Here is a 27,281-nt window from a genome sequence, read left to right on the forward strand (position 1 = left end):
CAAATATGCTCAAATTAATTATCATAGTTCTAGTTTGCTGCTAGGTGTCCATTTCAAAGAAGCTAAAACTAATGCAAAATTTCTTGAGTTCATTAACTGCAAACTGTCACCTGATTCAACTAGAAAAAACTTCAGGCTCTCAAAGCACATGTAACACGGCAATGTTTTGGTTCTAGCTTTGGCTGCTTGGGGTAATTTCACATAGGTAAAAATGATAATGGTACAAGACACGTTGACACCACTACTACACTTATAAAAAGAACATACAAATGCACAGTGACACTTCACACAGGGCTTGCATGTAAGACACAAATTTGAGGTCTGGTGCTGTGGGGAGCAGAGGACTCTTAACTCTCATTAAAGTTCAATGTGAGCTGAGAGTGCTTGGTGGTCCGGGTGCTCCAGCCCTCAGCAAGGCTCTGCACATCCACGTCAGGGACAGGAGCAATTTCCCCGTTCTAGTGTGTGTGTTTCTAATGGCTAGATTAGTACAATTGCCTGATAATCACGAGTAATAGAAATGGCTTTCTTGTACTGAAGTGCTCTTTCTGGAAGTTAATAAAGCTCATTCAACACCGCCTACAGTTTTACAACACGCCGTAATGGAATAATGTAATGAGTACAATGTGAGGACTGTACAAAAGCCAGTGTAAAGTTAAAATTGGATCTAGGGTAGTGCTGCTTTTGAATATAAGCAGTGCAAGGTATGAATTACTTCCTTGAGATGGATACAGAAGTTAATCTGTGAACAATGCAGCTCAGCTCACATTCAAATTCACTCCTTTTTTTCCAGATTTGCTTCCCGTCCTTTTCTTCCAGTTATTTTGTATGTGTTTGTCCTTGTTAATTCCATAGAGGTGATTGTGCTTTTAATTTACACCTTCCAGTTTCCTACCGGTATCTAGTTATTAAAGGGGTTATAAAAACTTCTGTAACGATGTTATAAAAGGACACAGCAGGAAATCAACTCTACTTAAAAATTATAGCATGAATCCGAAGTCAATTTGAAACTTCTAGGAATGCGTAGCCCTGTAACTTCTCAGACGTGTCTCCTGCCATAGTTGGAATGCCTCAACAATTCAGTGATAATTTTACATTGTTTTCACTACATGCAAACAGAGGAGTGCTGAATTTCATTATTCCAGGATCCATCCATGTTTTGTATGCCCAGTATGACAGGTTTGTTGCTAAAACAGCACATTAACTGTATGTGTAAAGTCTCTAGTCCCTTCTTTCCCTCCATGACTAAGACAAACTTGTGTTTAGGGAGAAAATGGCTTTGTCTACCTGTGAATGAAGATCTCCTGAAATGCAGTCTCCTAAAAGAGTGATGGTAATCAGTAATGCCAAACCCTCATTACAGCAGTGGCATTTTCATCAACTCTATGGCGGATTTTGCAATTAACACACAAAGAATTATTCCTTTCTTGTGTAACAACATTTTAATGTCAGTAAAAAGTGGTTTTAAGGTTCAAGATTACAAATAAAAAAATATTTCATTGTGACCCTTTTGCCATTTTCCCTCAGGCAAGTCTTCAAATTTTAGTTAGGAAATAAACACGAGGTGGATGGATGCTCGCTCTACGGAAAGCTGAGGGGCTCCCTCCCCACTCTGCAACTGACAGATGTTTTGAAATGGAAGATTTTCCTCCAAGTAAAGCCCGATGAGTTCCTCTCTCTCCCATGGCAAGTGAAACCACAGGGGCTTTTACCACCACCAGATCCTTTCAAGCTGAACCAGCTGGCAGGGCACTGAAGGGCACTGAAAGGAACGAGTCAAGCACCTCTCTAGCTACTGAACTGCATCAAGAAGGCACAACATAAGCAATGGTAAAGTCAGTAAACAAAATTTTACTGTAATATTTTGTAACACAGATACTGTATTTCTCTTTGAAGTGTAAAGCTACCGTCTTACACAAGAAAGATGGACAGACCCTTTTCCAAGACTAATATGGATACAATAAATATGGAGTTTTACATACTAGATCTGTACACAGAAACTTTGTCCCACAGCCATAAAAATTTACATTTAACAGTGCAACATATAATTTAATCCTTTATTTATCTGACATAGGATGTTTACTTACTAAACACAAGCAACTACCTGTTTTAATATACATATTTTATATATATATATTTTATATATATATATTCAACAATCTGTACAGGTTTCTAAACATAAAACTCCAAAAAGGCACAATCGTCTATACAACATGTACAAAAATGGCTGGAGCTGACAAGAAACAACAATTATTGGTCAAGAGTTCATGATTGCACAAAGATTAGTAATGGGTTCGTGTCAGAAAAATGTGCTTTAAGGAAAGGAAGGTTTGCAAAGAAACCTGCAAGTGTTATTAAAAAAACCCAAAAAACTCTAAAAATAAAAAGACAATGAAAAACAAAAACTAGGTTGCTATTACGAGTCTATCCTCATCGTCACTGCTGCCATCGCTAAACTGCACCGTGTTTTGCCGCTGGGGTGGGGCGGCTGGCCTGGGTACCTGTCTGTCCGGGGTGACAGTTCGGTGGACTGGGGACTTGGTTAACGTGTTGGGATTCACCTTGGAGCGGGGCTCTGCCGGGGCAGCCCTCTTCACCTGGAGGGCAGGGAGGTCACGCTTTGGCTTGCTGGGGTTTGCGAGGTCAGGCTTTTCAGGATCAGCTTTCCTGGGACCTACGGGGTTGGTCAGTGGGGTGGGCTCGGGGTGGCTCTTCCCGCCGTACCGCTGGCCACCAGCCGCCGCCTGAGGAGAAGCATCCCGGCCGGCCTGGCCAGCCTCGACCGTGGGGAAGACGACAGGAGCTGGCTCCAGCTGGACCTCGCTGGCTTTGGAGCCTGCAGTGGGTGCCTCGGAGGCTCCGTGCCCCTCGGTGCCGGCAGGGCTGACCGAGGGGATGAGGGTCGGCAGGGCGATGTTCAGGATCTGCAGGCCGGGAAGGGGTCCCTGCGGGCTGGGGGTGCCCTGCGGGGCCGTGCCAGCCGTCAGCACCTGGAGGCCCACGGCGTTGAGGGTAATTCCTGGAGGGCGTATCTGCGGGGCGATATTGGTGTTTGCCAGGCCCAGGATGTTCACTGTCTCCATGCCCAGCGGCGGCAGAGGCTGCAGGTTGGGCGTGCCGAGCCCCTGAATGCCCGGCACGCTCACCTGGCCGATGGGAATGCACGGCACCACGCTGTTCACCTCGGCGACTCCCACGGGATTCGTGGCGGTGCCGGGGGCCGTGCCGCCTGTCTCGCCAAGGGCGCTGGTAGTTCTGTGAATCACACTCACAGCTGGGATAGTGAGCTGCACTGGCCCCGCCTGGATGGGAACAAAGGTGGAGTAGGTGGCCAGGCCGGCAGGGACCACCTGGATGCCCCCGACCGGCACCATGCCGTAGGGAGCCTTGGCTTGCTGCTGTGAGTGCAGGGGCAGGTGGCTGAAGAGGTGAGTCTGGGGAGCTCTCGGCTCGGCAGCCGGCTTCTCCTCCAGGATTTCGGTGTAGGGTGATGGCGCTGTCGTCGGCATGCTGTGGTCTGCCAGCGAGGACGGGGAGCTGATGGAGGGCGTGCTCTGGGAGAGAACAACACAGGCGTGTTAATGTGGCAGCCACTGCTGCTCTTCAGCAACATGGAAACACGAGGGAGCTGGGAGTGCTTCCCATGCTCCTTTTTAGGAAAGAACAACAACAAAATGGTTCATAGTATATAGTGCTCAGCTTAAACAATGAACTGATTTCCTTCCTTTCTTTTTCCACCTCCTTCCTCACCCACTAATTGCATTTTCCTCTCCTAATTACCCTCGCTTAATTTTTCTGAAACACTAGTACTCAAAAACGTTGCTGAATATCTTTTGCACGTGTGTTTTAAGTGGCTAGGCGGCTTTGGAGAACTGTTTTATGTGGAAATCACCTCAGGCAAGAAGGTTAAATAAGCATAAGCTGGCATTTTTGATGCACTGGGTTCCTCTCCTGAAAGCATTACAGCCTCCAGCAGGCAGAGGCAGCATCATGGCACATTTGTCATAGGTGCTCCTAATGTGACAGACGGGGTATGCATGACATGAAATGGCTGACAACTACAGCTCCTGCTGAGGTGGAGGTGGTAGGTGGATACTGGAGTGAGACGTGGGATCCACATCCCATTGCTGCCACAGCTCACTGTGATTTATTTGGATTTAAATCACATCTGGATTTATAATACTATTTTTATCCTCCCTATCTTCTCCTACAGCCTGTTACTGACCAAGGCTTGCAACTCCTTTCCTAGAACCTCCTAAAATGAGTAGTCTGAAAGTGCAATTCTGATCTCACAGTTATCTTTTTGTTTTCGGCACATTGATCACATACACACACACGTTGGTGCAACCTTACTTAGTTTTTACAGTCCTAACTCTCAAAAATTCTCTAGAGCAGGCAAAAAAACCTCAAAACCAGACAGAAATGCTTTTGAAATCTGCTTGTAGAAAATATATTGGTAAAGTGAGAATATGATTAACTGGCTATGCAGAGCTGTCCTGTCTAAATGAATGTGAGATGGGTGTGAGAAAGAAGTCAACATCTTTCTCAGAACTGACACCTCACAAGAGATCCTGATCAACTGGTATGGATGCTTTTGAAGGAATGCACAACAGCCTTCCTGAGCTATGTTGACTCCTTTTCTTGAGTGCAAGAACTGGGATCCACAGCCATTCACAATAGGTACAGACTGTAGATTAACACAGACTGTGGAGACACAAGGCCAATGCTTCTTTTGGTCTATGAAAGGAAAAGAAAATCTGGAAAGGAATTACTTCCTTGTATTACTTACATGCCTTCTTTTTTTTTAAAAATACATTAATGTAGACAATTATTAGAGCTATATAAGTGAATACTGTTCAACATTTTTAATTGCATGAATATTTACTTGAGGCTTCAGTGGTTCTATTTAATGAGGGAGTACACGTAGTTAAATGTCCTTCCGGTATCCATTGGCAACAATGGAATCTGAACTCCAAATACTAGGACCCTTTTATGGGACCCTTCCCATTTTATGGCAGGCATATAAAGTGATCATACTCACTTACCAATTTAATTTGATTCTCTATCACACTACAAGCTCGCTCAAATTTACATTTGCCATATGAACTCACAGTTCCTAAAAGCAGGGATGAACCTGTGTCAAACAATACGATGCAGCATAATTTTTACTGTTTCTCCATGTCAACAGTTTGCTATCTTAAACTGTGTAAAAAATAAATCTAGTAGTGTAAATTTTCAAGGAAAAAAAAAGCCACTAGGTACTTAAAACAGATTGAAATTTTTTATGCTTTTGAAAATTTTCTGCAAATTTTTTCAGTAACTGCATGTAGTTAGGTTTAGGCTTGGACTGGATGATCTCAGGATTTTTTTCCAACCTAAATGATTAACTGGTTCTATATTATATTTCTAAATATTGCATTCATCATGGAGAAGGCAGTGCTTTGATCACCCCTTTAATTAAACTATTGTGCATCTCATTTTTTTGAGCATTGCTCTGAAAAGCTCGAATGCCCTCATGGTCTGTAGCAAGAATTAAAAATTCCAAAAGCTATCTTTAGGGTCAGTCTGGTAAGTGACTTGTACCATCCCTATCACAGTCCATTAAAGCCATTGCTGAACTGAAAAAGGCTCAGCACTTGCCACCTCCCTCTGTGGTTTCATGGGCACAGTTTTAAAAAAAACAGTTGCCAAAATTACTGAACAGACCTGCACACAGACTGACTTCATCTTTCTACACTGCTTTGAAAATCCACATGTCTAACTCGTGCATGGGCAAAATACATCCTTTTCTGATTAGAATCTTCTTTCAGCTTGGACAAAAGCTGAGAGCACTGGGAACTCAGGTCTCAGTCCTGTGTTCATCTCTCCTTTTGTTATTGTGGGAGGGCAATCTCCTAGTTTCCTTGAACATCTGGTGCTCTTTCTAATTCTACTATTAAGCATATCTGGAGGATAGATAAACAATTGCACCATTTTTTTAGTGATAAGGAAAAAAACTTTGGGACTAGATTAATTTCCCTTTGGAATTACCAATGATTGTATCATCATATTTCAGAGTGAAATGATTGCTGAATTCTATCACTTTCCCCTGAAAACATAACTACCATCATATGTTCATTCCATGTATTTGTTATTTTTCTTTCTGATTTGTAATACAATCTACCAGCTCCAAATGACCATATTACAATTAAACCTTTCAGGAAGAATACAATCAAATTTAAGAATTTGAAAAGCAATGCTCCTACAACATCCTTGTGTCTACAGTCTTATATATTTGTGCTTGGACTAATTTTAACTCTTCTGAAAGACTCATCACCAAGAATTCTAAGAATGAAGGGAAAGGCAAACATTTTATTCTTTGAAAAGTCTCCAAGAAGATGTTTTTAGAAGGAAGACTTAAAAACCCACTCTCTCCCTGGTTTTAGACACTCCTACCTTTGTAAGAGCTGCAGTTGATATTAAGGAGTGGCCCAAGGCTGTATCTGGATCAGGGTAATCCACAGACATCTGGCGACCTGGAGATGCAGGAGCAATGTCCGTCAGTGCCGCATCAGCGCTGCAGGGACCCACTCCTCTCTCCTGGGCTTTGTCCTCATGTGCTTCCTGATGGGTGGACTCTGCTGGTGACCTGGAGGTCCTGCTGACCGACTGCACTGTGCTAAGGACAGTCATCTTGGTCAGCAGGGCTTTTGGGAGACCATCCATGGAGTCCGTGTGAGCCCCAGTGAAGCAGTCGGGGAGCCTGATGTCGTCGTCGGTGCTGGCGGCATCCTGCAGGCTGTGGCGAGAGGGGTGGTGCTGGGGGCTGGCTGTCACCGAGGGCGTTGTGGAGAGCACTGACTCAGCCTGGCTGTCTTCATCATCGTCCTCATTGTCATTTTCGTCTTCATCGCCACCATCAGACTCCTCCACGTCATATCCTGACCGGTCATAGCCAAATCTTTGCTTCTCACCTGCAAAAGTGGAACGAGAAGTTAAGACAATGAAGGCCCTGGATTGACTGGGAAGGAAGCAGGAGAGAACAACTGAAACCACCAAAAAACCCACATGGCACATGTATTTTCCACTCATACCCAACTGCATCAAAGCAACTGGGAAGACTTAAATTTTGGTTTTTATTTTCCAGTTTACATATTTAACTGTACAGCTACAAAATCGTTCATCTTCTGCTTCTGTGTTGTTTTTACCCTTCTGGATTTGGCCGTTTTCCTTCATGCCATTTGTAACCATTTGCTCAAAGTCACCCTTCACTCTTCTGCTCAGAGAGCAGCAAGCAGATTCCCGGTTCATTAGGTTCCCAGTGCTGACACGTGGGGCTGGTCTGTCAACGTTAGCGGTGGGATATTCTCTGGCTGGTTCTGACTCATAAGTGGGTGTCCTTGTACCTAATATGAATCATGGCTGCAAAGGTTGTTGAAGGATGCAAACAGAAAGACTGGAGGCTGTTAGTCAAGAATCTGTCTTGTTAACAGGCAAAAGAGACTAAAATTAGACCCTACTAGATTTCTTCACTTCACTAATGTTTTGAAGGTTTATTAAAAAATTACCTGAGATGTCCTAGGAGCCAAGAAAGCATTAATTGTATCAAAACTTACCTATGAATCTTTGTTTGCATAAAGAAGCCCTCCTTACAACCAAATCTCCATCTAGGGGTAAATTTGTCTACAAAATACAGTTATACTGCAGCTTTTCACCTTCTTTTGTATCTAACTTGGAAAGAGAGTTGTCTTTAGTAAAGCGACAGAAAATCCCATCTGCTGTGTCTGACTCCAAGCCAGACTGTCTGGGATCATATTTTATAAAAGACAAAATGCTTTGAATACATTAATATTTTGTATTTGATTAAAGGTCTGTCTCTTGAGCTGTCCAAAAAAACATATCTGCATAAAAATCATTTGGCTCTGTAAAACCAAAGATGCCTGGTTAGATAAAATCTCAGATGCTGTTCTATGGAAATCTACACAACAACTTGCCATCAAAATGAACAATTCTGAAAAAAAATCAGACCCTTAAAAGAATTTGAATATACTGCCTATACTTTAGGCAGCTAAGTTACCAAAACCAAAACAAACTTTTTGAACTCCAGATAAAATAAATGGGTTTAACTGAGCTACCTTTCAGTAAGTTACCCAGCATTATAACCCTTTATGGTTTTCAAATAAGCAATGCAATTGGGAACTAATAGCTTCTCTGAAAAAATCCCTCTGTAAGGACTTTCCCCCTCTTTGCCTACACAATAATTTGTACACTAGCTAAATATAGAAACTAAATTTCCTACATTTACTACAGCAGATGTGAACATGTCAGATATGTTATTAAAAATACCCCAAATCCTCCAGGTCACTGGAATGATCCTAACAAAAATATTTATCATAATTTTAAATAGTCTTAATTTATAATTCTCATCCACAGACAAAGCTGTTAAAAATAGAAAATACATTTTAGTGGAAAAATTAATTTATTAACTTCCATTCCAAAGTTATGGCAAGTACGATTCTTAAAGATATTATTAACAATAACACGGGGACTGACTAAATGTTTTTGGTATTTTTTCTCTATAATTCTGTCATTTCTATTCTTCATATAAACAGTGTTTTTTCAGTAACTTGCAAAGCAAACATATCTAAAATGTTAGAACATCTACATATGCTTGATTTCTGAATGAAACAACTACCTCTGCCTTCAATACCAATGACAAGCTAGGAGGTCCCAGTGCCCTGAGCTGGAGGACCATGGCTGTGAGAATGATAAACTCCCAGTCGACTCTGAAGTTGTGTGGGAACTGCTGCTCCTGCTGGATGCCTGAAGTCTGTGGGGTCTGATGGGATTCATCTGAGAATACTTGAAGAGCTGCTGATGTCATTGCAAGGCCTCTCTTGATTTTTGAGCGGTCCTGGGAATCTGGAGATGTCCTTGCTGATTGGAAGCTGGCTAATGTTGTCCCAGTTTTCAAGAAGGGCAAGAAAGAGGACCCCAGAAACTACTGACCAGTCACTCTCACTTCTGTGCCTGGTAAAGTTATGGCGAGGACTATCCCGGAAAGCACTGAAAAACATCTGGTGGACCACACAGCCATTGGTCACAGCCAGCACAGCTTCATGGGAGGAGAGTCTGCTTATCAAACCTGATTTCCTTGTATGACAAGGTAACCCATGCAGCTGACCAAGGGAAGCCAGTTGATGTAACCTTTCTGGATTTCAGTACAGATTTCGATAGTGTCTCTCACAGAATCCTCCTGGATAAAATGTCCAGCTCACAGCTGGACAAACAACACGTCATGTGATGGGTGAACAAATGGCTCACGGGTCAGGCACAAAGGGTTACAGTGAATGGGGTGGCATCAGATGGTGACCTGTCATTAGTGGGGTTCCACAGGGCCCCATCCTTGGCCTTGTGCTCTTCAAAATCTCCATAAATGACCTGGATGCAGGACTGGAAGGGACACTGAGCAAAACAGATACAAAACTGAGAGTTGCTGACTCCCTTGAAGGCAGAGAGGCCCTCCAAGAGAGACTGTGACAGATTAGAGATGGGCAACCCCCAACTTTTGAAATTCAACAAGGGAAGGTGACAGATTCTGCACCTGGGACAGGACAGCCCTGGATGTACAGACAGACTGGGGAATGAGAAGCTGGAATGCAGCCCCATGGAAAGGGACCTGGGGGTCCTGCTCGATGGCAAGTTGAACATGAGCCAGCAGTGCCCTGGCAGCCGGGAGGGCCAACCCTGTCCTGGGGGGCATCAGGCACAGAACGGCCAGTGGACAAGGGAGGGGATTATCCTGCTCTGCTCTGAGCTGGAGCAGCCTCACCTCCAGTGCTGGGGGCAGATTTGGGTGCCACAATATGAAAAAGATGTCAAGCTCTTAGAAAGCATCCAAAGGAGGGTAACAAAGATGGTGAAGGGCCTTGAGGGGAAGCCTTACAAGGAGAGACTGAAGTCACTTGGTCTATTCAGACTTGAGGAGACTGAAGGGAGACTTCATCGCAGGCTACAACTTCCTTGTGAGCAGAAGAGGAGGCACAGACACTTCCCTCTGGTGACCAGTGACAGGACCCAAGGGAATGGCCTGAAGTTGGGTTAGGGAAGGGACAGGTTGGATATTAGAAAAAGGTCCTTCAGCCAGAGGGTAGCTGGGCACTGGAACAGGCTCCCCAGGGCAGTGGTCACACCACCATGCCTGACAGAGTTCAAGAAGCATTTGGACAGTGCTCTCGGACACATGGTATGACTCTTGGGGATGGTGCTGTGCAGGGCTAAGAGCTGGACTGAAATGATCCTTGTGGGTCACTTCAACTCAGAATATTCTGTGATTTCCCCAATGCCTCTGTAACAGATATTGAAGACTTCTCCATGTGTCACATCTCAAGGGTGACCTACAGGTTTCTTGCAACTCTTTAAATAATGCAGGGTGCATTGCAAAGCCTTGGAATTCACTCTGGACTCCATCTTAAATTCAGTTTCTTGACCAATGTCACACAACTATTCTCTATGAAATCCTACTGATTCTTGTCTTTTTTTCTCCCGCTCTCCACATGAATCACATTTTCTATGCAAGCTGATGTCAATCATAAATGAGTGTTTCTACTGGCAGGAAGAATTACCTAAGTGATTAGACTGACTTGATGCATTTGTAAATCAAGGAAAACATATGTGCAAACAATGATTTAGAAGAAACTATCTTCTTTCAAATTAACATTAAAAAATGCTACTGGATTTACCAGCAAATGCTGCTTATGTAGGAATTTTCTGCATACATCCCAGCTTCCTACAATAAGGCTATGGAAAGAGAAAGGGAAACTGTGTGGAACACAGATTCCTTACATGCAGGACTCCATGGGATATCATTTCCCTCTATTGTTTCTCTGTTTACCTCCACCCTTTGTGCATTTGCCAGCTTCTATTTGAGTGTGGTTTTACCTGGAGCCAGAGCCTGCAATGTAGGCGAGGTGACAGCAATGAATGTGGTTCCCTTACTCCCACACCGCTTTGCAACATCAGATGAGTGAAAAATAAGATTCCTGACTTGCTTGTTCTGGCAATGCACAAAGGAATGCTTTGCTCTGACTTTTATATCTGCATGCACATTTGCTGAAACAAGAGGTGCCCAGGCTTTTCCAATCAGTGATCCCACAAAGCATCGCTGTGGAGTTCAAGAGGACCCAATGCTGGAGTTTTTAAGCAGTAGAAGACCCAGGCAGGGTTATGGGTCTCCTCTGAAGGAGGCTGTGACCCCTCTTTGTGGTGGAAGATTCTCTTCCAAGCAGTGTCTTTTTAACTAAGTGTTATTGGCCCCAGTCCCATTCTGGTAATTGTACAATGCCTACTAAAGTTCCCTGGCAGTTTTAATTGGGGAAAAATTAATTCTTTGCTTCCTATTTTGAACTATGCACAATTATAACCATATGCTTATGCAGCTCATACATATATATATATATATATATATATATATATATATATATAAACATATATATAACTAGAACTGACTCAATTTCCAGTGGGAACAAAATTACTTCCCTGTTTAACTTTGTATGAGGTTGTAAAATGGTGTACGGTATTTTCCAATGAAGGACGTATCATAAATTTAAAGGCTCCTAACATATGGAGAAATGGCTTTTGGCATGAAAGTTCAGTTTCTTTTTAAAGAAAGAAAACAGGAAAAAAGTTTCACACTATTAAGTGAAGGCTTATGAAAGCTACTTCTCTTTCGAATTTGTAACTCAACTCTCACCATTTTAACAGACAAACTGTTCAAGACAGCCTCAATTTTTTACAAAGAGTCTTTTTGGAAGAGTAGGTGATGCCTTTCATCCTCTGTCAACTGCTGCAATCTTTTCTTTTGAATTCTTAGAAAGACACTTTCTTCTTCCTGGACTTCACAGGAGTAAGTGAATTTTACAGACCTGAACTCTGCAGAAATTAGGAACAGCTGGAAGTAAAGGCTTAACAGAAACATGGACAAACTTTTGACTGAGGATTTTGTTCACATGCCAGCTACAATTATTTTTAAGAAAACTGAATTTTTTATCCAACATATTGAAGTGTCTACAAATCATAGGCAAAAATATGTTAGTCCTTCATTTATTTTGCTGTCAGTTGGCCAGTTCTGTACTGTGTTTGTGGTGTTGGTGTTGAGCTTGTTGGACAAGGCTCAGTTACAGTTACATTTTACCCCAGAGCAGAAAAGAAAGAACTCCAAGTTCTTTAGCACAATAACATTAGCTGGAATTATCAGCATCCTAACATGTCCATTTGTGAAGTGCCTGGGGCTGGTAAGTCCACATACTACTATTTCCAGCTGGGATGCTATGAATTAGGCAATTGAAATATGTCTCCTTATGTACTTTGAAATTTTTTATTTTATTAGAAGTTTTTCCTATAGGAATCCTTACTGTACATGGTTTTAACAACAGCCATCTAATTATCATCATACTGCAAAGTACTAAAATAAATAGTACTGAATAGTAATGAATAGGTTCTTCAGAAGCTCAACTTACAGCTTTTAATTTTAATTGTAGTATCATTGCCACACGACCTGACTTACTGAGGACCTGCTATAGATTCAGCAATTTCTACACCAAATCTAGTGATGAAGTTCAGAAGCTTATAACTTAGTCACATTTACTTAAAATTTAATCATATTTAAGTAGATTGTCACATAAAGAGCAAACTGTTCATTTTCATTCTTTCAGTGGCAGGAAGACAAGAACAGTTTGAAAATACAAGTCAGGACTGCTCAGTTTTACAGATTCCTAAGGAAATGTGCAGTTATGTAGATAACTATATGACTGCCATCTCTAGCTCTACTAGAGATAGCTCTACTTACAGCTATACTTATAGCAGATTAAAGCTATAATAGCTCTCTCTACTTATGCAGATTAAAGACATAGTTTACTAAGTCACTATCTATTAGCATCTAAATCTAAATTTGTTACATTTATTGGCTTTTAGCACCTGAGTAATACAAAACAGTGTTTATTGTCTCAAGTTCTGGAAATGTCTTCAGGTTATGGATTGGCATTTACATAAAAGCACTTAAAAATAAAGCGTCCATTCTATATTCTATATATTCTCCACCAAACTCATGAAAAAATGTAGACTATAGCAAGAAAGGCAGAAGTATTTTTCAGCATGTCATTATATGGTCATAAATTGAAAGTGAGGTCTGTATGTCATGAGTTCACTTCGTTCTTCTAAACAATTACATCCTAGACTTGCCTTTCACCCACTGTATTAGACTTGCAATAGATCCTCCCACAACCATTCACACAAATTTGAAGAGCGGTAAACAAGATACAGTTAATGCCAGCATCTGTACCCAGCCCTGCTGTCCTCCTGTTCTAGGCCTGTTCATAGGCTTCAATTATCTGATTTCAGTCTGGCTTCAGCTACTGTCCACTGCTCATCACCCTCTAACAGGACTCACAGTGACATCTACTGGGTTAACTTCAGACTGGTGATCACCAGGGCTCCTCAGAAACGAGAAGAAGAAAATCTGTGGGCTTTTGACTTTCATTCCTAAGATGACAGAAAGTAATGAAGTGAAACTACACCAAAAAGTAAGAGCAACTTCTTCTTAAAGAGATTATTTACACATAAACCTTCTTAAGTAATTAGTACATTTGTAAACAGACACTAATATTAACAAAAAAAAATTTAAAGTAATTATTGTAAATGACACAGAACCAGCCTTCCATTCTCTTTGTAAAAGGAGGATATTATTGCAAGGATTTTAATTTATTTTCACTTCTTAAATGCAGATTCAGTGAAAACTGAGTCATGATTAAGCTAATGAAGAGCCATTGAAACTCACTTAAAATCTACTGTAAGTAACATATAGCTAATTAACTTAGAACTGTGGTAATAATACTGCAGAAAATGAAGGTATTTTCTTAATGTGTGTGTGTGTGTGTAGATATCCATAAACACACATCTGAAACTTACAATTAGGTCTTTTTTACTGGTAAAGGAATTAATATTTTGGGATAGAATTTCCACACAGGAACACCTTAAATCTTCTGCCCATCTGCTGATTTCATTATCAAGAAATTCTCTTGTGCAAGTTTATTCAGACATACCATACCATTCATAGACTAGATTACTACAAGTTCAAAGTTTTTAACTGTTGTAATTTGAACACATATTATTGTTGTTTTTAAGACTAGATGGCAAAATGTTGTGTGAGCAGGCCCAAAGAGGACATCCCCAGTTGCAGTCTGTCACACTAAACAGTTCACCTCCTCTGACAATTTAATTCAGATATTAACATTCCTCACATTGTAACCCTGTATTTTGGTGACAAGAACATTCCACAGAGCAGAAGATGAAAGATAAATGGATGAGGGAATAGTTTTGAATACAAAAACCCAGGCCAGAAAGTATTTACTAATACCCAAATGATGACAAGTCCAAATACAAAGAATGCTATGTTAAAAGCTCTGATCACATACAGTCTCAGACAGCTAGAGAGCATCTTTCTTTTTTCCTGGGACACCACAGCACAACAAAATTTCAGCTTCTCAGATTACTGAAAAAACAGACTCTGTGTGTGTGTGTGTCTGCCTGTGCTCAGCATTGTGCATGAGTTTGCACTCCTGGTTCAGTTTGCATCCATTTAATCTGTACTGCTGTCAGTCACAGCTGGCTTCTCATATGAATCTAAAAAATTGTATATTCAAATAACTGTGATTATCCAGACTTTACAAAAAAAGCCACAAAAGACTGGAACGAGCAAATTCCTTTGGTGGCTTTCTTAAATTTCTGGGTAAATTCTCTAATTCAAAGTGGAATTCTAGTGGAAGACATACAGCTTAGTTATTTTAAGCAAAGGTGCAGACATCTCTATTACCATAGGAATAATCAGTATTCCAAATGTTCAGATAATGAATTAGGTGGAGACAGACAGACAGACAGACAGACATTCTACAGGTCAGGAAACAGGCCAATTTCACACAGTCTTCAGGAAGAAGTTTTTTTTCTGAGGTCATAATTATTTCTTATCAGATTTTCTGCACCTTCCTCTACTGCTTCTCACGTTGCCTTCCAGCTGAGGAAAGCGATGGGAACAGACAGACCACTCTCTAAGAGACAGAACCTTTTTAACAAACAAACCCCAAACACGTAAGCATTTGAAGACATTGGTTTTTAAAACATCTGAAGGATATGTGGCATAACTGTGCCAGCAATGCATACCAGAGGGAGGAGGGGTGGAAGGGCCAAAGACGGAACACCACAAGTGCAGCTCAGTACCCACGGCCCATCGCACTGTCCTTTGTGGTGACGTGCTGCTGCCAGGGCTCTCCCTGGAGCCCAGACCTGGCACAAAGGGTGCTGGCCCCAGTGTGAGCTCTGCTGCTCTGTCCTGGGGAAAAGGCAGCCAAAGAGGTGGTTGAAGCTGATTCAAACGCTGCCTAAAATTAGCATGTTCAGGATTTCAGAGAGGGCAACTGAACCACACTACAAAAAACACATATGCAAATACATCACACTTTTTTTCCCCTCCTGATTCTGCCTTAAAAATAGGCCGACAAAAAAGATTCTGAATTACCACGAGAAAAACCTTCATGGATGGCCAGGTGAGCAGACAGATAAAATCACATTTTTGAAGTGCAGGGTTGCTCGCTGAATTTCCATGGATAATTGTAAATGCTCCGTGCTCTGCAGCAACTGGAGGGGCCACACTGGTTTGGCTGCAGCAAATGCACCTTTATCAGGGGTTTAATTACCCTGATTCTTGGATAGGTTTCTAGTGCTGAACTTTGCGCTGCACTGCTGGTTTCGCTATGGGCACCTGAGCCAAATCCTTTGGAAAAGGCAGGGTTTTATCACAAAGTTGTTTTTTTGGTTTGGGGCTCCAGTTAAAGAAAGAAGAGTTACATCCTCTATTCTGGGGAAAAACAAAATAGGCATTGTAGCCATAAAATTAAATTCCATGAAGAATTTCAAGGATTATGTAGCAAATCCTGTAGAATGTCTGTGTTTTCTTTTTCCAAAATAGAATATTTCATTTATTAAGTAATTACTGTGCTGAGCAAAGAACATATTTCAGGACATATATAATATACTATGGTCATATCACTGTACATGATATGTAAAAAGGGAAAGCCTCTCTCTTTCTCAATCGAATAGTCTTGAAGTCAAAGGAAAGCATTCTTTCAACAAATGTTTGAAGTGGCTTCCTTCAACCCTGTGTTACTGAAAATTTAGTTAACATTTGAAACATTTCTCATTGCATTATAGTCACAAATGCAACTTTTGATACATGCAATTTGGAATATCAATTTATCAATCAATAAAATGTTTTCAGTTCCTAGCAAATGGAAATATCTGTTCACCTGTAGTTTACAGAACTCACAAAAATGTCAAATGCTACAGAACATTGCTTTAAAAAGTGACAATTTTTCTGTCAAATGAAGACTGAAAATATTAATAAAAATTGTTCCTCTGTAAGAAAAATACAGTAATTTGTCCTTCTGCTTATCTTCTGTGTTATTTATCTGGTACCTCAAATTGTGAAGGGGACGTATTTTTTGCTTACGAAAAAAGACTACATTGAAGAAGGCCAAAAATGGGAAAAACACAGGTTTCTTTCTACCTAGTGCACTACTGAATCACAGCAGCTGAGTCATATTCCCAGCATTATTTAGAATTAGATTCAAGATGATTCGCTTATTCTGCCAGAGGTTGTCATATGGAAGCAAGTGCATTCATCTTTCTTTTCCCTTATAGCTTAAATAAAGACCCCCACTGCTATCTTTTCTCCAAGCCTCATCCACAATCTAATAAACTATTCCACTGGAGGGAGAAAAATACATCAAGGCAAGGCAACACGACTCATCTCCCCACAGAGGAAGGCGAGGAAGGGAAAAATGCCATCACTGCACTGAGACATGCCGAGATCCCAAACAGTCCTAATGTACAATCCTGTTCTCCAGCTCACTGCCTCTGCTGCAGGCACACCTTTCTTATCATGCCAAGCAAGTCACTCATGAACCTGGTTTAGCCCTCTTTGACTGTCCTTGATCCCATCTCCTCTGCAGCAGAATGTTCTTGGGGTGTGGGAAGTGCAGAATTCAAGTTTTTTAGCAAATCCATTCCTTCTGAAAACATTCTCATCACTAATGAAGAAGTAGAACAGGTCAAGATGAATAATGTTTTTCATTTCCGTATGTTCTCTATCTGCAGATTTATCCCAATTATTTGTGAAGGAGGACAGAATTCTATGGAAGAAGATTAACCTCCTTGCAAAGCACTCAGCAACGTATTTGTGATTTGTGTGGCATGTTAGCGATTTAATTTCTATGAAATATGCATCCCAAAACTTGGACCATTTCATGCACAACTATTTTCAAAGAAGCACTACACTTGACTGCATTTTTTCTAGGCAAACAGCTGTTTTTCTGGTATTTTCAATCTTGTCATATTTATCTGTGAAAGTGATAAAGTTAAACTGCATAACACTTTGTGAAAAATTCAGCAGCAATTTATCCTTAGCATATGCTTGTCATTTCTTTCAGTGAAAGTTTTTCCAGTGTTTCTGGCTCCCTTGGACTAGCTCTTAAGACTTTTATCTCTGTATCTTTTTCCTGTACAAGAATTAAAAAGCTTTGGAAAAGAAATTATAATAACCTGAGATGACAAAATAGACACAATAATTCAATAAAGAAAGAAGACTTTAATTTCTTACCAAATTCTTCTTCTCCATCCTGGTCATCTATTAAGCCTACTGAGACTCCCAAATCCATGCATTTCTTGCTATGTGCCTTTGACTTCATATGCTTTGTTAAATTTCCTTAAGAAAAAAAAAAAATTATCTGCTTTGTGAGTACACAAATGTCTACAAATATATGCTCAACGTGTCAATCTCTTCTTCAGGTAATTTATAACAACCTTATCATTTGATTTCTCACTTCCTAGAACCTTGTCCCTTGATGCAAGCTGTCAAGGGGTGCAGGAGATTCACTATCCTGAATGCTACCAACTCGCTGTCTACATTTAGGAAGATTTTCCTTGAGATAAAATAGAAGAGGATGGAAATTCTAAATGATTATGTATTTTGTACTGGTGTAAGAGATTCCTCCTTTGTTTATGGCAAAGTATAAAAAGGGGTGATTCAGTCTTCAAAGTCATGTTGACAGAAAACTATCGTGTGAAACTGAAATTTGTATCTTGCAGCTCTTCCAGTATTTGATGAATTCTATTTTTAGTGTAAACACTTTCAATGCCAACTTAAGCAAACATGTTAATTTTAAGCAAAATCAGAGCACGAACATACTTGATCTGAATCTCAAAAGTGAATGTGTAGCTGAGAGGCCCCACAGGCTGCTCTCCCCTTCTCCTTTAGAAAGAAAATATGGTAAATATCAAGAAATGGCTAAGAGTGGCTCAGTTCGGTAAATGATGAAATGTATGCTACTAGAAGTAACTGCCCACCTTGAACTTCACAAAAAATGTTTCTTTGAGGTATTTAAATAGGAAAAATTAAAGTGTAATGCTGACTCTTCTATGGTTATGGAGTACTTTATTTCTGCTTTGAAATGAAGATGGTAACTCATCCCAAATGTTGAAACAATTGTTGTGAATATATTGACTCACAAATAGCAAATTTTCCAGTCTTTGCACACTTCATGCAGCTGCTGGCTACACTGTCCTGTCATGAAGAGTGGCTTACCAAACATCAGACTGTGTGACCTGACTGCCAGTAGCAATGGCACGAGACAAGCACAGCAAATGCAGAAGAGGATGTGAATACAACTATCTGCTACGACTGAAACCAGGGAGATCTTTACACAGGCAGAACTTAATTACTTGAACTTGGCCAGCACCCCTCCTCTGCAAAAAACATAATGAGAATTTACAGGGTCTGCACTCCAGCATTTCATAATAAAGGCAATATGATGACCCAGTCTGTCAGGATGCAGTGATGAGTTGACAGATCTGAAGCTTATTCATCTCACTTTGTGCAGCACTGCATTATTTCTTGGAAGTTTTCCACCCAACCGCTGCGTAGTCTCAAACCCACTAAAAACACAAATGTTCCTGAGGTTACATCTTGGGGAGGGAATTGCTGCTAAATGATGTTCAAAGCCAAGAAAAATTTTACTGCTTTTTTTTTCTGAAATTATTTTGGCTGTGAACTTCTCCTGTCTGTTTCACTTGAGTCCTGGATGTTTAATATATTGCCTGTATAAACTGGGATACACTAAAGTATCTAAAGTTGTAAACAGGCTTTAAAATGTAGACATCTAACTCTGGGTCTTAGAAGGTCAAGTGGAAAGCAAACCTTTGTCCTTCACAGGTTAAAAAAAAATAAATTCAATATAGTAATTTATTAGAGGCCAATTTCTTTACTAGAGCAATAGGTTGAGTGCCAATACGAGTACAATATATGTCCATCTCCTGCCTCCCAAAGACACTGTAAGGGATTTAAGATTCTGTGTCCCATCTCTATCTAGGATGAGCAGCAAACCATCTCACTTGTCTTCACCTAACTTTCATCATACTCCCATGATTTCCCTCTTCCAATCCAATTTCTCACCCACTGTGGCATGCCAGACGGTTCATTCATATGAAGATGTGATCATATGAATAAATATACAGAAGACAAAGGAAAAGCAGGAAATAAATTAAAATATTTGAAGCATTAGATAATAAAATGCCACAGGGAGGGAACCTCTTTAGCTCATGAACAGCCAGCTGAGAGAAGAAAAGAATTGCACTTTGAAGTAGAAAGAAAAAAAGGGAAAAACATACCCAGTAAAGTAGCCTTACCTTTAGTTTTGAAGGAAAAGTTGCAGTAATTGCAGTGGTAAGGACGGACATCGGTGTGCGTGCGAATGTGCTTCTTCAGCATGCTGGGCTTCTTGCAACGTATTCCACACTCCTCACAGATATACTTCCCTCTCCCTCTCCCTCTCACATACACATAGTCTTCGTTTGACTTGTACCTAGTAACAGTACCACAAGAGTAAGGCAATCAGTAATGGGAAAATGAGTCCAGCTAGAAGCCCTCATCTACCAGAATTTTTAAAAATAACACATTAGATGAAAATCGATGACTGACAAAACCAATCACGCTCTTTGTCTGCTCACTCCTGCATGTATTTGTTAAATTCATATCTATATTTATCACTAGCTAGTCACAGACCTGTTTAGGAATAGCAGCTAATCTTTTTAAATAAAGATACTGTTGATACATTTAAAGATTTCAAATTTCCTCTTAGCAACACAGGAACATATCTTTTAAAGGTGTCAGTTCTTGGAAGCAGGTTTGAGCACCATGAGGGAGCTTAAAAAGAGCATCTTTGAGGCTCTGCCTTGTTCAGAAAAAGGAGCAACATTACTTACAATGATGAGAAAATCTTTAAAATTCTCTATCAAAGTCCTCTGGACTCAGCCTGTAGGGACTGTCTCTAGATAGAAAAATTCATTCAGATTCAATTATGCCCTTCATATTTCCACTCAAGGATGCCAAATGTTGTGTTAAGCTTTTGTGACCTGGTCCTTGCAATGTCTGCATCTGAGCAGAGACACAAGAATATTATACCTGGGCAGCTGGTAATGATTTAACTGCTGGCCTAGACTAGATTAAAATTGGGAACCAGTAACTAAAGCCCTGCAGCTGACCATTGAGACTAATCAAACATGCACTAACGGTGCAACAAAATTTTACAGGTGTCACTGTTACTTTTCTATCTAAAAATCCATTTTATAAGATGTTGTACATAGTGCAACACTGTAGCTAAAGCAACAGATATTTACATCAGGCAAAAGGTTTAAAGTGTTATGGGGCAGGGAGGAGGGCTCTCAGTAAATATTTCCATGGCACTTTTCAAATCAGAGCTCTCCAGCCTCTGTATGCCACAGCAAGCTGTCAGACAGAGACAGCACTGCAGGCTGCTGCTTAGCCCCTGGACTATTTCCTCTCCAGCTACAGTTATACAACCTTGCTGCAGAACAGGTATTATTTATCATGTAAGAGAAACACAGGAACAGAATTTACATCTCTGGCTGTATCTAGCTGCCCTTAGCACTGATTAATGCTCATTCCCCGGAAAAAAAAATGAATCGCACAGCCTACTGTTCTTTATTTTATTACCCCTTCTCATAACTCTCATGTCTCCATGCTACTGATGACTTTCCATTTTTCTAGGAAACATAAACCAACATCCACAGACCACAATATGAGAACTGTTTAAAATAAATCAATCAGAAAGCAACATCTCTGCAAAGTCTAGAATCTAGGAAAAAATATCTTCCCAATGATATCTAGTATACAAAGTACAATACTTGCCCTCCATCAAATATTTTAACTCTTCTTGGTACAGTTTTGATAAATGAGTTTTCTTTATCATGTTCAGTGCTCGATTCAGAGTTTTCTTTATTGCTGAATTCAGTTGGAGTCAATTTTTTCCTATTTAATGCTCTCTGAAAGAAAATGAAATATGCTTATCATTAAAATTAGAGTACTTCATATGCTATTCAAACATTCAAGTTATGGTGAATAAAAGCATCATAAAAGCCACAATTCTAATAATTGGTTTTTAAAACTGTTAAGATACATGAAACAAAAAATATTTTTTGCTAAACTTCTTCTCTACTATGCATTGCCTGTTTGTGGGCTGCTAAAGCTATACAGAGATTATGGCCCTGTAGGAAACCAGGAATGCTTTGAGTCTGAAGTAGGCCATTCCTCTTCCGTGTCCTGGGAAGATAAAGGTGATGCTTTTTAGCTCACAAATAGCCTTCAGAGAAAGATGTGTACAATCAAACCGAAGTGCTTCCTGAAGAGCAGCACCTGGACCAACCTGTCTGCTGACCCAGGATACAGCAGTGCCTCATGGTCTGCAGGAGCTGCCTTCCCACGGCACAGCAGAGAGGAGCAGGGTGGCAAGGAGGGGTGTAGCTAGGGAGGTTATTAACAGGTAACATTTCTGAGTGCTAATATTTTTCAAGAACTACAGCTCTTTTGCTCTGGAGAGTGACTGCTCCCAATTTCGTGAGGTTATTAACAGGGGTTCCAGAGCCCTTCCAAAGCAAGACTCCACACCTAATTTCTTACTGCCAGACCAAATTACAAGAAAAAGCATACAGTTATCTAGCAGAACAAGATTATACTTCTTCACTTTGCTTGATTATTAGTCAAAGAACTTTTTTTTTGTTTGTTCTAAGGAGGATGAGTTCCCCCAACATTTGCCAATTAAAATCTACTCCTTCCACAACCCTAGGATATTTATAAAATGGGCAACAATGAAGGAATGATCCAATTAACCAGCAATTATTACTGCTATATTTATAAACTGTTCTACCCACGTAGCTGGCACATTTACCTCATTTGCTCATATTGATAAGTGAATAAAATGATGAGAGAAAAAAAAAGTCTGGCCTTATGTTTTTCACTCATTATAAAATTTAATGCTGTAAGCTTGTGAATTCTTGGCAAGAGGAATGACTTCACTGGCTGGCTTAAAATGACTGATCAGTTGTGCTGGTTGTTACATACATTGAAGGGTGACATCATTCTGGCAACTGGTTCTTGCCCATTGTCCTTCATGCAGTCTCAGACACTGCCTTCACTTCTAATTCCCACAGGATAAGGAATTAACACAGATCAGAGGAAAATCATCTTCCTATTCATCTGAAAGCCCCAGGGAGCTGCACGTGGTCAAGCACTACCCCAATCCATATGCCCTCACACAGCCCTCCGGATTGATTCAGGCTGCATTTTCAAATGTCTGAGCACTTCTACCAAGGCACATATGACAACACTGCCTGTGTGTAGGAAGAAAGAAATTTCACCCTGCATGTTTTAACAGCAAGGTGAAAGGAGATGATGCTCTGGATGAGAAATATCACAACTCAGCCATTCTGCAGTTCCTATACACTACCTGGCACATGAACTGCTTTTGTTTCCACTGCAAACAAAGAGTAACAAAGTGAGATTTGTAGCTTAAAAGGAAGAGAGCTGTGGAAAATACAGAATGCACACAATAAACCAAACACATGAATATTCCCAGCAGCTGAAATAATGCAATCTTTAAGTACCTGATCCTTCAATACTATATACCAATTTTTTTTTCCACATATATTTTTAAGTAGTGAAAAGACAAAGGAAAAAGATTACAGAAGTCTTAGACCCACGTTGTTATCCAAACTATGATGAAACTGTTACAATAAGTTGTATATTTACAAAAGCATTCAGAATGCAAAAACTGTTATGAAACCAAGTACCTCTGATGCTCCCACTACCCATCTTTTTTTTTAAACAAATGTCTATGTATAGATATAAGACAGCCCCACCTATATGTTCAAATTATTTACCTCCCCTGCTGTACTTAAGTTTAATGGTTATTTGCTGCTTTAGGAAATTGTTTCAGTGTCTTGGACATGTAAAATGCTGATATCAGAGTAAAAGAAACGTTGAGATTCTGTCACAGAAATCTACAGAAATGCTCACTGACAATGAAAAAAGCAGTCTGTTTAGCTTTTTCTGTAAAATTTCAAACTGATGATGAAAATGACTTGGCCCCTCTGTACATTTTAAAGAGCAACCAGTCTCTAAGGAGCACAGGTTTCTTGTGTGGAAATCCTTTAATGCACCTCACCTGAAATCCCCCCAAGCCCCACATGAACTGGTGGAAAGGGCAGCAGTGCTGTAAAATGTTCCTCTCTATGATTACTTCTGCTTTCTGTTTTCAACAGAGACACTTGTCTCTCTACTGCCATGGAGAAAAGGGCTGTGATTCCTTTCTACTTTACTCATTTTGCTCCAATTTAACTCCACTGTCCTCAATTACTAGTTTAAAACTGAAAAAAAAATATTGCTCTTAGGGCTGCCCAGAGACCAGAGTTCAACAGATACTTCTGGTACTTTACAACATCCTTTGGAAAAAAAACATGCTCGCAGCCTGAATCATCAAAGTTATAAATTTCAGATTAGAATATTCATTAAACATTTTTCCCACTGGCTCACAGTCACTTGGGGAAAATGTTCTTAATATTATTAACCATTTACTAGTTTACACATAAAAATCTTCTGCGTTTAACTACTTTCCAGTGGTGAGCTGGACTGTTGTGGCATATCATCCAAGGAAAGCTTTCCACAGTTAGGAGAAACTTTCCATTCTTCAGCCTATCCTTGCTCAAAAATCATCACCCTGGAATACTGCACACACTAATGATTCACTTTAGCGAGAAGAGCCAAGATCAATGTGGAGGCTTGAGAAAGATATAACCCCAGTGAATTCATGTGAGAAAGACTGGTGAAAAGTAGCAATAAATGGAACAATAAAATAAAAAGAGAATGGAGATAAAAAAAGCCTTTTCCATGCAGGTGAAACCTCCTGTTACATTTTAACATGCTGCACTCATTCCAGGAGCTTCTTCCACAATAACATTTTGTGGTTTGTTTTCTGAATCACTGGAACGTGGCAACTTCACCTATTGCCTCTGAGCAGTGAATTGTGAAGAGCAAACAAAGTCCCTGGGTTCCTTTTTGTTTGCATTTTGTTCACGTGTATCTTCCTTTCCCATGGTACCTATTGTTGAAAGAACTGCCTTTTTTTTGTGACAGTGATTAGTAGCGGTTAAGCAGCAGCACGAGGTGTCTGTAAACATGGTTTAGTTCTGGGGGCAAACCCAGAACAGTTCAGCAAGTTGCTTTATCTTGGTGAGAAGATCACCAGCTATAGCCCTACGAGCAGAACACTCCAAATGAGTCTGGAAAGGGCCACGGCTGTGAGAGAGGAGGTGAGACATAACAGTACTGCATTTTTATTATTATTCATAAATTGGATTGTGGTAGCACTTAAAAGCTCTCTGTGAGATCAGGGTTAAAATGTGCAAACCACCTGAGCAAACACAACCCCCAACACCTGCAACCCAAACCATGGTTCCCGAAGGAACTCAGGACCCTGCCAAGCTTCTAAGCAGGAAATCAACTACATTTTTTTTTAGAATTATTTGCTATTTTCTTTGTTGGCTTTGTTTGTGCTAGGTTTTTTGGTTTTGTGTTTGTTGGTTTTTTAAAATGGAATATTAATTTCCAAAATGATCTCCAATGTTTTCCATCCTCAGACACCAAAAAAAAAAGCAAAAAAACCAAAACAAAACAAAAAAAACAAAAAAACAAAAAAAAAACCCCAACAAAAACCCAAAAAAAACAAAACAAAACAAAAAAAAAAAAAAAAACAACCCACCAAAAACCAGTGGAATCACTGGGCCTGAGCTGAGGAATTTCAGTTCTTGCTTTTTTAAAACATGGTTTCTGTAAGGAAGATTCCAAGCTGGCATTAGCTATTCCATTACCATGCCTAACTGGAGACTGGTAACACAGAGGTACATTGTAACATCAGCAGCAACATCATTCTGGAAAACAGCTGAAATCCTGCTGCAGTAATCATTTGAAGGAAAAGAAGACAAACTCCAGAAGTATTAGATTGAAAAACCTATCAGGTCTTTGAAATTTTTAACTTCTGCCACAGTACACCTTGCTCATACAATCTGAGGTGCCAATTAAACTTTAATTGGTGCTATTTGCTGCACTTTTTTCCTTAGTAATGGCTCTGCGCAAAGCCTGTAAATCAGCCCAAGCAGAGCTTAAAAACTCTTAATTTCCATCGTGCTCATTGCTTCATTCAAAACATCAGCAAGAAAGACTGAAGATTAGTAACTGTGTTTCTTTTGTGGCAGAAGCACTGTAAATGTACCTGACAGCTGCCTGTTACAGCATTTAAGCACTCCTGGAGTGTTTTAAAATGGTGCTGTCAAAATATTTTTTAAAAATATGATTATCCATTATTTGTATTCTAAACAGAATTTGTTTGTACAGAAAATCTGTTTTTCAAGAGGCATACAATTGCTTTGCTATCACAGAATTTCTTCTGAAAGACTGTTGTTCAAAAATAAAACAAACATGACTCAATGACACAAGGATGCGAGATTTGCCTTAGAAAGACTTGCTCAACTACATACAATGAAAAAAGCTAAACATTTGTTTCCTTTTTTTGTTTTAATTTATCACTATTTAAGTGAAACATCTCATGAAATGTGTGAGGAAGCAGACTGAAAAAAAAAAAAGGCAGCAAGAGTTTAAACCAAGGCAGCACACTAATATGGAACCCACAATTCGATTCAACTACAGGACTAAAACAGAATCAGCAGCCTGTATGCATTTTCTACAGGGAACATTACGGATAAAGTTTTGAACTCCAATATAAATATTAACAACTCTCCCACTGATTTCACGAGGACCACATTTAACTCGAAGCCCTTTTGGCCTTAAAGGTTTCAGCATATCTTCCTGTAATTCTGAAACTACTTCACCTATCACACAGTTTCTCTTCCTATTGCTTTTCTCCCCACTGACAATGTTGTATCTTAGCAAAACATTTAGCAGACACAGAAACATTCCAGGGTGACCGCTGACAGCAGCAGTTTCTGTCCCTCAACACCCACACAAACAGGGGTCTTTTCCCAAGGCTGTGGAATGTCTCCTCTAGAGTGCCTGCTGGCCTATGGACCCTGAATCCCAATGTCTGGGACATTTTGCTGATGGCAGTAGGACAAATTACAGTTACTTTTACCCCCTTGCCAAACCATTTCCATGCCCTGAAGGATCATGGAGAAAGGAAGGTCTTTGGCTTCGTTGATGCCCAGCTCCAATGTGTTTGGCACCAAGTATGCAGTGCAGAGGAAGGAAAAGCACAAAACCATGCTTCAGAGAGCTTTACAACTTCAGTAGATGGGACAATAAAATCCACTACTGGGTCCATTACAGAGACACAGACACCTGCTGCCATAATGCAGGGCTAAGAGCCACCTTCACCCATGCAGAACGGTGGTTCAATCACTAAGAACACCAAATCCAGTCTAAACCAAACAGCTTTGGTCCTGTCTGTAACAAAACTGTTCAGCAAGTAAAATCTTGATCACATCTGTGCAGCCCCAAAACAGCTAAGGAAATAACAAGAGACTATTTTGCTCTGCCACTATGGACTCTGGAATGATGTGGTTTTTCATGTGGGTCACAACCTTTGCCTGGATTACATTCCTCGGCACAAGATTTAATGTTATCTTTGGAGCCATATCAATCCAAAAAGTTGTCAGTGGTTTTATGGCAGTGGCAATTTTGTTTAAACCCTGCTATTTTTGTCATTATTTCACACTGCTGATTAATAAAGGTGGGAGAAAGGGAAATGGTATACTGTTCCTCTCACAATTAGATGATCAGTGATGGTGAAAACTGTTTTCATGGCGTATCCATGGGCACCTGTTCAAGCTGA

General features: G+C 40.2%; 1 protein-coding gene across 6 annotated transcripts in view; it reads right to left on the reverse strand.

Annotated features, from left to right (window-relative positions):
* Positions 1 to 1,445: 1,445 nt before the first annotated feature.
* Positions 1,446 to 27,281, reverse strand: part of HIVEP1 (HIVEP zinc finger 1) — a 121,301-nt gene continuing 95,465 nt past the window's right edge. For 5 of the 6 annotated variants that reach the window (XM_041413119.1, XM_041413120.1, XM_041413121.1 and 2 more), the window contains exons 5-9: positions 21,293 to 21,426; positions 19,771 to 19,946; positions 17,687 to 17,791; positions 6,436 to 6,953; positions 1,446 to 3,554 (exon numbers count right to left, since the gene is read on the reverse strand). In XM_041413119.1, the coding sequence (XP_041269053.1) occupies positions 2,406 to 3,554; positions 6,436 to 6,953; positions 17,687 to 17,791; positions 19,771 to 19,946; positions 21,293 to 21,426 (2,082 nt within the window). In that variant the 3' untranslated portion in view covers positions 1,446 to 2,405. The remainder of the gene's footprint in view (positions 3,555 to 6,435; positions 6,954 to 17,686; positions 17,792 to 19,770; positions 19,947 to 21,292; positions 21,427 to 27,281) is intronic. The other variant, XM_041413125.1, reaches the window with a different exon arrangement.

Source organism: Onychostruthus taczanowskii, unplaced genomic scaffold (assembly GCF_017590055.1).
Source record: "Onychostruthus taczanowskii isolate IOZ18803 unplaced genomic scaffold, ASM1759005v1 scaffold40, whole genome shotgun sequence".
In the NCBI taxonomy this organism is placed as follows: Eukaryota; Metazoa; Chordata; class Aves; order Passeriformes; family Passeridae; genus Onychostruthus; species Onychostruthus taczanowskii.